This window comes from Jaculus jaculus, chromosome 4 (genome assembly GCF_020740685.1).
Source record: "Jaculus jaculus isolate mJacJac1 chromosome 4, mJacJac1.mat.Y.cur, whole genome shotgun sequence".
NCBI lineage: Eukaryota > Metazoa > Chordata > Mammalia > Rodentia > Dipodidae > Jaculus > Jaculus jaculus.
Window position 1 is genome coordinate 113,754,187 of NC_059105.1, and position 12,075 is coordinate 113,766,261.

The window sequence follows — 12,075 nt, forward strand, 5'->3', positions numbered from 1 at the left end:
CTTACTTGCTTTCTATACAGAATTCAATTAAGAGTAAATTTCTCCCATGGTTCAACAGTGGACATTGAAAATAGCTGTGGATATCTTATTTATAAGGCCACAAACAAGAGCTGAGGAGATTGCTCATTTTTTAAAAGCATTTACTTGCAAAGTCTTCTGGCCAAGGTTCAATTCCCCAGCACTGATGTAAAACCACACAAAAAAGTGGCACATGCCCTGGTACATCTGTACTTAAATGCAAATAAAATAAAACTTTTTTTAAAAAAAGGACCATAAACATTGCTGTCATCTAGAGATAATTTCAAAGAACTCATTGTCTAAAAGAAAATAATGCTTTCCTTGGTTTTAAGAACGAGAGTTTTATTTTTTTCTTCAGGATTCAGATTTCCCTTTTTCAGGATGCTTGGCAGATTGTCATGCCTTCTTGCTCCCCACTGTTCTCTGAGCTGAAATGTGTTTTAGCAGTTGGCTCCATTTTTATACCACAAAGTGCCTTTTTCTAAGGTCCCCCTCCCACTATGCCCCACTCTCACATCTGATTTGGGCCGTTGTAGTACTTGGATGAACATGTTCTTATTATCAACCATGCAAAGGAAATTGCCCCCCCCCCCCCTTTTTTGGTCTTTCCAGGTAGGGCCTCACTCTCACTGTATCTTGGAAGGATTATTGGTTCCATCACGAGTCATGGGTGAGCTCTGGTAGCTTCTGTGTATGTTAATGACCATTTCCACTTCTATAGCAGTCCCGTGAGCAGATAAAAATCAGCCTGTGGAATGACCACTTCGTGGAGTATGGCAGGACTGTGTGTATGTTTCGCACTGAGAAGATCCGAAAGCTCGTGGCCATGGGAATCCCTGAATCTTTGCGAGGAAGGCTGTGGCTCCTTTTCTCAGGTGGGTCTCAATGTGCTCAGGCCTTGTGTTGTCCTTGCAGTGGACCCAAAAATAAGTCCTAATGTGAACAGGATATGCAGGTGAAGCCATTAGTCCTTAGATCATTTCTGTAAATCCCAAGTATGAACTTCAAAGCCCTTACTGAATTAGCCAGTTAGCCATGGGACCTCAGTCAAGTCGCCCAAGGCTTTCTTGGGAGACATGAGGTCTGGGTTCAGTTACTACCTCTTTCTTACCTGTGACTTTGTGAGCTGAGCATGGTGATGTCCTAGTACTCAGGAGGCTGGGCAGAAGTTCAGTAAGTTCCAGGGTAGTCTGGATTACACAGAAAGACCTTGCCTCCCTATTCCCCCAAAGAGAAAGATCCTACAAGTCTGTCTATAGTTCTAAGGATTCTTTTTAAAACTGTCTGGCATTTAGAAGCCCTGGCTCCATATTATGTCCTGTACTGCATAGACTTTTGAATTAGTTCTGTCCTGTACTGCATAGTTTTCTGTGCTGACACTGAAGCTTCTGTACTGCTTCAAAGCCATGATCTGTATTCCAGCCTCTACTGTAAATCATCTTATGCATCTTTTTACATCTGCCCACTAGTTAACTTTTGTTTTGTTTCTGTAAAACTTGATATCACTACTCAAGGTCTCTGAGCTCTGAGAGCTAACAATAATGAACAGGCCAAGATAAGGTATAAGAACTCTGAGCCATCAGAGCTCAAGGTCAAGGCTATGAAAGAGATTCCTGAGCCCACTCTGACATGAAAATAAACTGATTCTCCACTCGCAAAAAAAAAAAAAGAAAGGAAGAAAGAAAGAAAGAAAAAGAAAAGAAAAAAAAACTGTCTGGAAGTAAATATTTTTATTTTTTTATTTTTTATTTTTGTTTATTTATTTATATGAGAGAGATCAAGAGTGAAAGAGGCAGAGAGAGAGAGTGAGAGAGAGAGAATGGGCGCGCCAGGGCTTCCAGCCACTGCAAACGAACTCCAGATGCATGCACCCCCTTGTGCATCTGGCTAACGTGGGTCCTGGGGAATCGAGCCTTGAACCGGGGTCCTTAGGCCTCACAGGCAAGCGCTTAACCGCTAAGCCATCTCTCCAGCCCAAATAAATATTTTTAAAAAGAAGAAAAAAACAATTCTGGAAGTGAGGTCTGAGCATCTAGCTCATTTCGTAGAGTCCTTGCATAGCATGCAGCCCAGGGTCTGATCTCCAGCACTGCATAAAACTGGGCACGGTTGTGTACATATGTAATCCCAGCACTTAGGTAAAGGAAGGAAGATCAGAAGTTCAAGGTCATACTCAACCACATAGTGAGTTTGACAGTTAGTTCCCTTCCTACCTTCATGTCTTTGTGTGTCTGTGTGTCCCATGGAGTTAACTTAGGGTTGCTTACATGAACATGGGTGGGGAATTATTTACTCAATACAGGTAATTTACTATTGGCTACACCACTGAAGAACTTGACTCCCTCTCTTCTAGCCACAGTGAACCACCAGGAGCTCTGCTGGGAGAAGTGAGGTCTTATGAGGCCCCCTACCCCAATCTTTGAGGGATTGTTGACAAGCTCACTATTGTGCATGAAACCGCAATTGCTGTGAGTTTGTAAAGACTGTGTTGTGTCTAGAACACAGCATTTCACAGCACTCCTCCACATCCTCCAACTCTTGCATTCTTTCCATAATGTCTTTTCAATGTTCTTTGAACATTGAAGAGGGTGATACAGATATCCTGTTTAGGGCTACACACACACTAGTCACTTTTTCTCAGCACTTTTGCCAACTGTGTGCCTCTGCATTAACTTCTGCTCACTAAAAATGAAAGTTCTCAGATCAAAGCTGAGAGCAGCCCTCTCTATGGGTATAAACAAGAACATTTAGAAAGCAGTTTGACAACCCATGCATTTAGTGTAATAACAATAGTAGGTTCCCCTCCCATTTCCCAGGGCCAATGACCTTCTCAGCCAAAGGCTTTTGACCAGGTTTACCAGCACCAGGCAGAAATTCCCTCCTGTGGAGGAAGCCTCCGGTCCTCCTCAGAAAGTTACTGGTTACCCCGTAAGAGTCACCGTTGTACCAACAGGCAACAGGCACATCTTGCCTGCTAGTTCAGTAATGTAGATTACAGGGTTTGCCACCAGATAGCATTGATGACTTCTCTGGCTGTAGCCTGAATAGTTGCCCAATTGGGGCCCAGTCCTGGAATTATAGAAACCAGTCTTAGATTTGTTTACCCAAAAGTGGGCTAACTGCTTCTCATTTAAACAAAGGGTGAACCTGCTGCTTCTGCTGTTGCTGCTGTAGATTCCACCAACAGGCCTTCATTGGTGTTTTTTTTAAATTATTTATTTTATTTATTTATTTATTTGAAAGAGACAGAGAGAATGAGGCAGATAGAACTCCAGACATGTTGCACCCCCTTGTCCATCTGGCTAACGTGGGTCCTGGGGAATCAAGCCTTGAACCAGGGTCCTTAGGCTTCACAGGCAAGCACTTAACCACTAAGCTATCTCTCCAGCCCTATCTTTTAAATCTTTATCTGTTTGAGGGTGAGAGGGAGAGTGAATATGGATGCATCAGGACCTCCTGCCACTCCCGATGTATGCACCTTTTGGTGCATCTGGCTTTACATAGAGAAGGGGGAACTGAACCAGGCAGCAAACGCCTTTATCTGCTGGGCCATCTTCCCAGCCCCTAGATGATTGTCTTTTTCTCGTTGGTGTGTGTGTTGTGTCTATGTGTGCAGGTGTGCACGTGTTGTGGTGTGTGGGTCCTTGCCTTCCACTTTGGTTAAGGCGAGGTGTCTTGTTAGCACACAGCACTAGCCATGCTTGCTGGCCCACAGGCTCCAGGGTGATTCTGGCTCTAGCTCCCTTCTGGCCTTGGGTGGAGCAGGTGAAGTGGGGAGCACACATGATAGTGCTGCAGTATGTGGGTTCTGGAGGTCCCAACTTATGTTTTCACTCTTGCAAGGCAAATGCTTTATTCGTCGAGCCATCTCTCCAGCCCTGGGTTTTTGGTGTTCTTTTATAAATTCTACACATTAACTCCTTGTCAGATGTAGAGTTGGTCAAGATTTTCTCCCATTCTGTAGGCTGTCTCTTAGCTCTGCTGATGTTTCCTTTGCTGTGAAGAAGCTTTTTCATTTCATGTAATCCCATTGGTTAATTCTGGGGATTACTTCTTGTGATATTGGAGTCCTTTTTAGAATATCTTTGTCTACGCCTTTATCTTGAAGTGTTTTCCCTATGTTTTTTTTTTTTCTAGTATTTTCAAAATTTTGAATCTTACATTAAAAGCAATGATCAATTTTGTTAAACTTTTTTTTTATTTGTTTTTTTGAGGTAGGGTCTCACTCTAGCTCAGGCTGGCCTGGAATTCACTGTGTAGTCTCAGGGTTGCCTTGAACTCATGCCAATCCTACCTCTGTCTCCCGAGTGCTGGGATTAAAGGCGTGTGCCACCATGCTGGCCTCTTTTCATCTTTTTTTTTTTAATACCTATTTTTATTGACAACTTCCATAATTATAAACAATATCCCATGGTAATTCCCTCTCTACCCCCACTTTCGTCTTTGAAACTCCACTCTCCATCATATTTGAACTCTTAATCTCTTTCTTTTTTATTTTGAGGTTTTTTTTTTTTAAATTTTTGGGGGTGGTTTTTTTTCTCAAATTTTTATTAACATTTTCCATGATTATAAAAAATATCCTATGGTAATACCCTCCCTTCCCCCACCCCACTTTCCTCTTTGATATTCCATTCTCCATCATATCCTCTCCCCATATCAATCATTCTACTTACATATATGCAATACCAACCTATTAAGTACCCTCCTCCCTTCCTTTCTCTTCCCTTTATGTCTCCTTTTTAACTTACTGGCCTGTGATACTGAGTTTTTTCCTTCTCATGCAGAAGCCCAATCATCTGCAGCTAGGATCCACATATGAGGGAGAACATGTGGCACTTGGCTTTCTGGGCCTGGGTTACCTCACTTAGTATAATCCTTTGCAGATCCATTCATTTTTCTACAGACTTCATAACTTCATTTTTCTTTACCACTGAGTAGAACTCCATTGTATAAATGTGCCGTATCTTCATTATCCACTCATCAGTTGAGGGACATCTAGGCTGGTCCCATTTCCCAGCTATTATAAATTGAGCAGCAATAAACATGGTTGAGCACTTACTTCTAAGGAAATGAGATGAGTCCTTAGAATATACACCTAGGAGTGTTATAGCTGGATCATATGGTAGATCAATCTTTAGCTGTTTTAGGAACCTCCACACTGATTTCCACAATGGCTGGACCAGATTGCATTCCCACCAACAGTGTAGACATCCCCACATCCCCGCCGGCATTTATGATCATTTGTTTCCAATCTGACAGGAATGAGATGGCATCTCAATGTAGTTTTAATCTGCATTTCCCTGATGACTAGTGACATAGAACATTTTTTTAGATGCTTATATGCCATTCATATTTCTTCCTTTGAGAACTCTCTATTTAGCTCCATAGTCCATTTTTTGATTGGCTTGTTTGATTCCTTATTATTTAACTTTGAGTTCTTTGTATATCCTAGATATTAATCCTCTATCAGATATATAGCTGGTGAAGATTTTTTCCCATTCTGTAGGTTGCCTATTTGCTTTATTCACAGTGTCCTTTGCAGTGCAAAATCTTTGTAATTTCATGAGGTCCCAGTGATTAATCTGTGGTTTTATTGCCTGAGCAATTGGGGTTGTATTCAGAAAGTCTTTATCAAGACCAATATGTTGAAGGGTTTCCCTTACTTTTTCCTCTAGCAGTTTTAGAGTTTCCAGTCTGATGTTAAAGTCTTTAATCCATTTGGACTTAATTCTTGTGCATGGAGAGATAGAAGGATCTATTTTCAATCTTCTACAGATACATATCCAGTTTTCCCAACACCATTTGCTGAAGAGGCTGTCTGTTCTCCAGTGACTATTTTTGGCATTTTTATCGAATATCAGGTGGCTATAGCTACCTGGACTTACATCTGGGTCCTCTATTCTGTTCCATTGATCTACAAGTCTGCTTTTGTGCCAGTACCACACTGTTTTTGTTACTATGGCTCTGTACTATAGGTTAAAATCAGGTATGGTGATACCACCAGCCTTATTTTTGTTGCTCAGTATTATTTTAGATATTTGAGGTTTTTTGTGATTCCAAATGAATTTTTGGATTGTTTTTTCTGTTTCCATGAAGAATGCCTTTGGAATTTTGATGGGGATTGCATTAAATGTATAGATTGCTTTAGGTAAGATTGCCATTTTCACAATATTGACTCTTCCAATCCATGAACAAGGGATATTTTTCCACTTCCTAGTGTCTTCTGCAATTTCTTGCTTGAGTGTTTTAAAGTTCTCATTGTAGAGATTCTTTATTTCCTTGGTTAGGTTTATTCCAAAGTACTTTATTTTTTTTTTGATGCAATTGTGAATGGGAGTGATTCTCTGATTTCATCCTCTGTGTGTTTGTTGTTAGCATATATGAAGGCTACTGACTTCTGTGTATTTATTTAGTAACCTGCTACATGGCTATAGGTTTTTATCAGCTCTTAACAGTTTGCTGGTAGAGTCTTTAGGGTCTATTATATATAGAATCATGTCATCTGCAAATAATGATAACTTGATCTCTTCCTTTCCAATTTGTATCCTTTTTATGTGTGTCACTTGCCTTATTGCTATGGCTAAGACATCCAGAACTATATTAAATAAAAGTGGGGACAGTGGACACCCTTGTCTTGTTCCTGATTTTAGTGGAAAAGCTTCCAGTTTTTCCCCATTTAGTAATATGTTGGCTATAGACTTATCATAAATAGCCTTTATTTTATTGAGATATTTTCCTTTTATTCCCAGTCTCTGTAGGACTTTTATCATGAAGGGATGTTGTATTTTGTCAAACGCTTTCTCTGCGACTAATGAGATGATCATGTGATTTTTGTCCTTCAATCCATTTATATGTTGTATTACAGTTATAGATTTGTGTATTTTGAACCATCCCTGAATCTCTGGGATAAAGCCTACTTGGTCAGGGTGAATGATCTTTCTGATATATTCTTGTATTCTGTTTGCCAATATTTTGTTCAGAATTTTTACATCTATGTTCATGAGGGAGATTGGTCTGTAATTTTCTTTTTTTGTTCTATCTTTGTCTGGTTTTGGTAAGGGTGATGCTGGCTTCATAGAAGGAGTTTGGTTGAATTCCTTCTTTTACTATTTCCTAGAAAAGCTTAAGAAGCAATGGTGTTAGCTCTTCCTTGAAGGTCTGGTAAAATTCAGCAGTGTATCCATCTGTGCCTGGGCTTTTTTTAGTTGGGAGATTTTTGATAACTGTTCGGATCTCCATGCTTGTTATTGCTCTATTTAAGTGATTAACCACATCTTGATTTAATTTAGGTAGGTCATATAAATCAAGGAACTCATCTATTTCTTTCATATTTTCATATTTGTGGATTACATGCCTTTATAGTATATCCCTATGATTTTTTTGAATTTCTCTGGCATCTGTTGTGATGTTACCTTTTTCATCTCTAATTTTATTAATTTGTGTCTCTTCTCTCTTTCTTTTGGTCAGATTTGCTAAGGGTTTATCAATCTTGTTTATCCTTTCAAAGAACCAACTCTTTGTTTCATTAATTCTTTGGATTTTTTTTGTTGTTTCTATTTCATTAATTTCTGCCCTAATCTTTATTATTTCTTCCCGTCTACTGATTGTTGGTTTGCCTTGTTCTTCTCTTTCCAAGGATTTAAGGTGAAGCATTAGGTCATTTACTTGCCACCTTTCTAATTTCTTAATATAGGCACTTAAAGCTCTAAATTTACCTCTTAGAACTGTCTTCATTGTGTCCCAGAAATTTTGGTATGTTGTGTTCTCATTATTATTTGACTCTATAAATTTTTTGATTTCCTTCTTGATTTCTTCTTTGACCCATTCATCATTTAGTAGTGTATTATTTAGTTTCCATGATTTTGTGTATGTTCTATAGCCTTTCCTGCTATTGGTTTGTAGTTTGATTCCATTGTGATCAGAGAGAATACAAGGAATTATTTCAGTTTTCCTGTATTTGTTAAGATTTGCTTTGTGTCCTAATATATAGTCCATTTTAGAGAATGTTCCATGTGCTGCTGAAAAGAATGTATATTCTGCAGCATTTGGATGAAATGTCCTGTATATATCTGTTAGGTCCATTCCTTCTATGACCTCATTTGGTCCAGATGCCTCTCTGTTTATTTTTTCCTGGGATGAGAGTGGGGTGTTAAAGTCACCCACCACCACTGTGTTTGGTGTTATCTGTGACCTTAGTCCTAATAGTGTTTGTTTGATGAATTTGGGAGGCTGCATGTTAGGTGCATATATGTTTAGGATTGTAATGTCCTCCTGTTGGAGTGTGCCCTTAATCAATATAAAGTGGCCTTCCTTATCTTTCTTGACTAACGTTGGACTGAAGTGTACCTTGTCAGATATTAGGATAGCAACCCCTGCTTGTTTTCTAGGCCCATTTGCTTGAAACACCATTTTCCAACTTTTCACCCTAAGATCATGTCCATCCTTTGTAGAAAGGTGAGTTTCTTGGAGACAACAAATTGTAGGATCCTGCTTTTTAACCCAGTCTGCAAACCTGTATCTTTTGGTTGGGGCATTGAGGCCATTGATATTAAGTGATATTATTTAAAGGTGTGTATTTATGTTTGCCATTTTTTTTTTCTGTGGTTCCGGTTCTACCTTTGCTCTCTTGTGTTAATTAGTATTTGAGTATTGCTTGTTTTTTCCAGGTTCCTTATATGTGTGCTTTTTCTTCTCTTCAGCATGGAGGATTCTTTCAAGTATTTTATGTAGAGCTGGTTTTGTTTTCAAATACTCTTTTAGCCTGCTTTTGTCATGGAATGTCCTTTATTTCTCCATCTATTTGAATGGATAGCTTTGTAGGATAAAGTAACTTTGGTTGACTGTTGTTATCTTTCAGAATTTGGAATACATCACTCCAAGCCCTTCTGGCTTTTAAAGTTTGTATTGAGTAATCTGCTGTAATCCTGATGGGCTTGCCTTTGTAGGTATCTTGATTTTTCTCTCTGACTGCTTTCAATATTTTTCTTTGGATTGTGTGTTTGGTAGTTTGATTATAATATGGCGAGGAGAGGTTCTTTCCAGGTTTTGTCTGGCTGGTGTTCTAAAGGCTTCCTGTAACTGCATTGGCACCTCTTTCCCAATTTGGGGGAAGTTTTCTTCTATGATTTTGTTGAGGACACCTACTATGCCTTTGGAGTGAAATTCTTCCTCTTCTACTATGCCCTGAATTTTTATATTTGACCTTTTCATAGTGTCCTGAATATCTTGAAATTCCCATTCATACTTTTCTATTAGTTTCTCTTTCTTTTTGTTGGACTGTATTAGATCTGCCACCTGATCTTCTAGTTTAGATATTCTGTCCTCTCCTTCATCCATTCTATTGGTGAGATTTTCTAAAGAGTTTTTTTATTTCATTAACTGTGTTCTTCATTGCTAGTAATTCTGACTGGTTTTCCTTTATTATTTCTATTTCCTTATTTATGTTTTATATTGCTTTCTTTATTTCATTAAATTGGTGTCCTGCATCTTCTTTGATTCCTTTGATTTCTTCTTTGTTTTTTTGATTTGTTCTTTGACTTATTTGAACATATTTATAATCATTCTTTTGAAATCTTTCTCAGGCATTTCCTCCAACTCATTCTCATTGGAGGTCATCTCTGATGCATTAATACTTTTTGGTGGATTTATATTGTCTTGATTTGTGGTGTTTCTTGTGTTATAATGCATATATTTTTGCATCTTGGATTAAGTTAATGCTTGGATTTTCTAGTTTGCTGGGTATTATTAGCTGTATCAATTGATTTGATGTTATATATCTTCAGTGTAGGAGATTAAGATGCTAGCTGTGGCTAAAGTGTTCCAAGGGTTGAGTTTGCCTGCTATGGGAGTATTCAAGTAGGCTGAATGGAACAAAATACAGGTAGATTCTAAAATTTAACTAAATGCTGTATACATTCAATCAACAACAGCACCAAGTATCTATGAAAGAGTAGGTGTTATAACAACCAGATCCTCTATCAACAAAGAGGTTAAGATTTCTGGTTTGTTGAGGCTTCCAAGTCAGCTTGTGACCAAGTGAAACCCTTCCCTGGTGCAATCCAGTTACCTTTTTGGATGATTTTGGTCTCCATCAAATAGGGTGGCTGGGTCTCTGGACTGCTGTTCTGTTTTCTGGAGGTGGACACTGGCTTTCCCTGCGGGCCAAACCGAGCCTGGCAACTGTGGCCCTGCAGATGGGCACTCCCACTGCTGGAATCGCTGCTGTTGCTGCTGAAGCTACCGCTGCTGGGTTTGCCACTGCTGCTGCCAAAGCTGCCGCTGCTGCCTCTGCTGCTGGGCTGGAACTGCTGCTCCTGCTGCTGGAAGCCACTGTTGCCAGTGCCGCCTCTGCTGCTGCTGCTGTTGCTGCTGGAGCTGTGGCTTCCACCACCTTTCCCACTGTTGGAGCCATGGCGCCGCCACCGGAGCTGCTTCGGCCTGCCTGTGTGGGCTCTGCATGCTCTGCGACTCTCCTACTTCTTTGCTGCCGTTTTAATTTCTCATACACCTCACTTTTTAGTAAAAGTGTGTATTTTGCTGGGTTTTCTTTGGCTTTTCTTTGGTTCCTATCTTCATTGGTGTTTTTTATTGAACAGCAAAAAACAGTAATATGTGAGCATATTGAGCATTGCATGGACAAAGGGCAAGTAATTTTTAATTTTGAATAATCCTTTAAACTTTTTTTTAAAGCAAAGATTTAGGGGTATGATCTGTTGAACTTTGCTGATCCAGAACACACACACACACACACACACACACACACACACATATACATACACACAGACACACTCACTCACTCACTGTCTCCCTCTCAACCCCCCCCCCCCTCCATTCACAGATGTAACCACACAAAGCCCACCTGTTGTCTTCTGTGACAGCTCTGTGGGCAACTTGTTATTTGTAATGAGTGTTGTCTTCAGTGTGGTCAGCCTATTTCACTCATGCACACTTGTTCTGGGTCAGGAGTGCAACCAGGTCACGGAGGAAGTAGGGCAAAGAGCATGGCGTAAGGTCCGTCAGCAGCATCTCTTACACAGTCCCTGTCAATACTGGTCATCTCTGCTGTTCAGGGCGAAGGCCCACCAATGCAGTGGGAGCCCAGGCACATTGCTTCAGGCAGCTGGATCACATGGTTATCAGATTAACTTTGGGGCGAATTACAAGTCAGGAGTTTAGCAGAAAAGCTTCTCACAGCAGTATTCTCAGAAAAGTTATTTGTAAGGTCCATAAGAAACATTCCCACAAGGGGCTAGAGAGAAGGCTCCGTGTTTAATGTGCTTGTTATCCAAGGCTTAAGGCCTGAGCTCATCTCCCCACTACCATGTACAAGCCAGAAGCACAAAGTGGTACATGGGTTGGGAGTTCATTTGTAACTGCAAGAAGACCTGGCATGCCCATTCCTTAATATTCTTCTCTCTCCTTCTCCCTCTCTCTCTCTCTCTTTCTTTAGTAAGTAAATAAATTTTAAAAAAAATGGCCAGCTGTGGTAGCACACATCTTTAATCCCAACACTTGGGAGGCAGAGGTAGGAGGATTACAGTGAATTCAAGGCCACCCTGAGACTACATAGTGAAGTCCAGGTCAGCCTGGGCTACAGTGAGACCCTATCTCGAAAAGAAAAAAAAAACCAACCAAAAATTTTTTTAAAAGAAATATTCTCACAGTTCTTTCCCATAGTTCATTTGTACAGTTCATTGCAGCAGTTTGTTCTTATCCCCACACATAGTACTTTTTGGCACTGTAAAAGCTACCTGACACAGGTCTTGTGTTTTTGAACACACTCCATGGCCTTGGCCTTGGACTCTGCTCATTGATGCTTCTGTCATTACAGAGTCACCACCTCCTGCTTTCCAGCTTTTTTCTGCAGCTGCCTTTCAAAGACACATTGTGGAAGCCTTGCCTTGAAAAACTGTAAATGTCTTCTGTGTTGCTGTATTTAATAAAAGCAGTGTGTGTGCATAATGGAAAAGCAACACACATGGAGGAGGGAGAAAAGGTAGTGACATGACTTGTAATCCCAGCCACAAAAGCGACATCTGTTTATGTAAACACACACTT

General features: G+C 40.0%; 1 protein-coding gene across 5 annotated transcripts in view; it reads left to right on the forward strand.

Annotated features, from left to right (window-relative positions):
- Tbc1d8 (TBC1 domain family member 8) overlaps positions 1-12,075 on the forward strand; it is a 163,480-nt gene that overhangs the window by 122,270 nt on the left and 29,135 nt on the right. For all 5 annotated transcript variants that reach the window (XM_045146889.1, XM_045146887.1, XM_045146888.1 and 2 more), the window contains one exon: positions 740-893. In XM_045146889.1, coding sequence (XP_045002824.1) covers positions 740-893 — 154 coding nt within the window. The remainder of the gene's footprint in view (positions 1-739; positions 894-12,075) is intronic.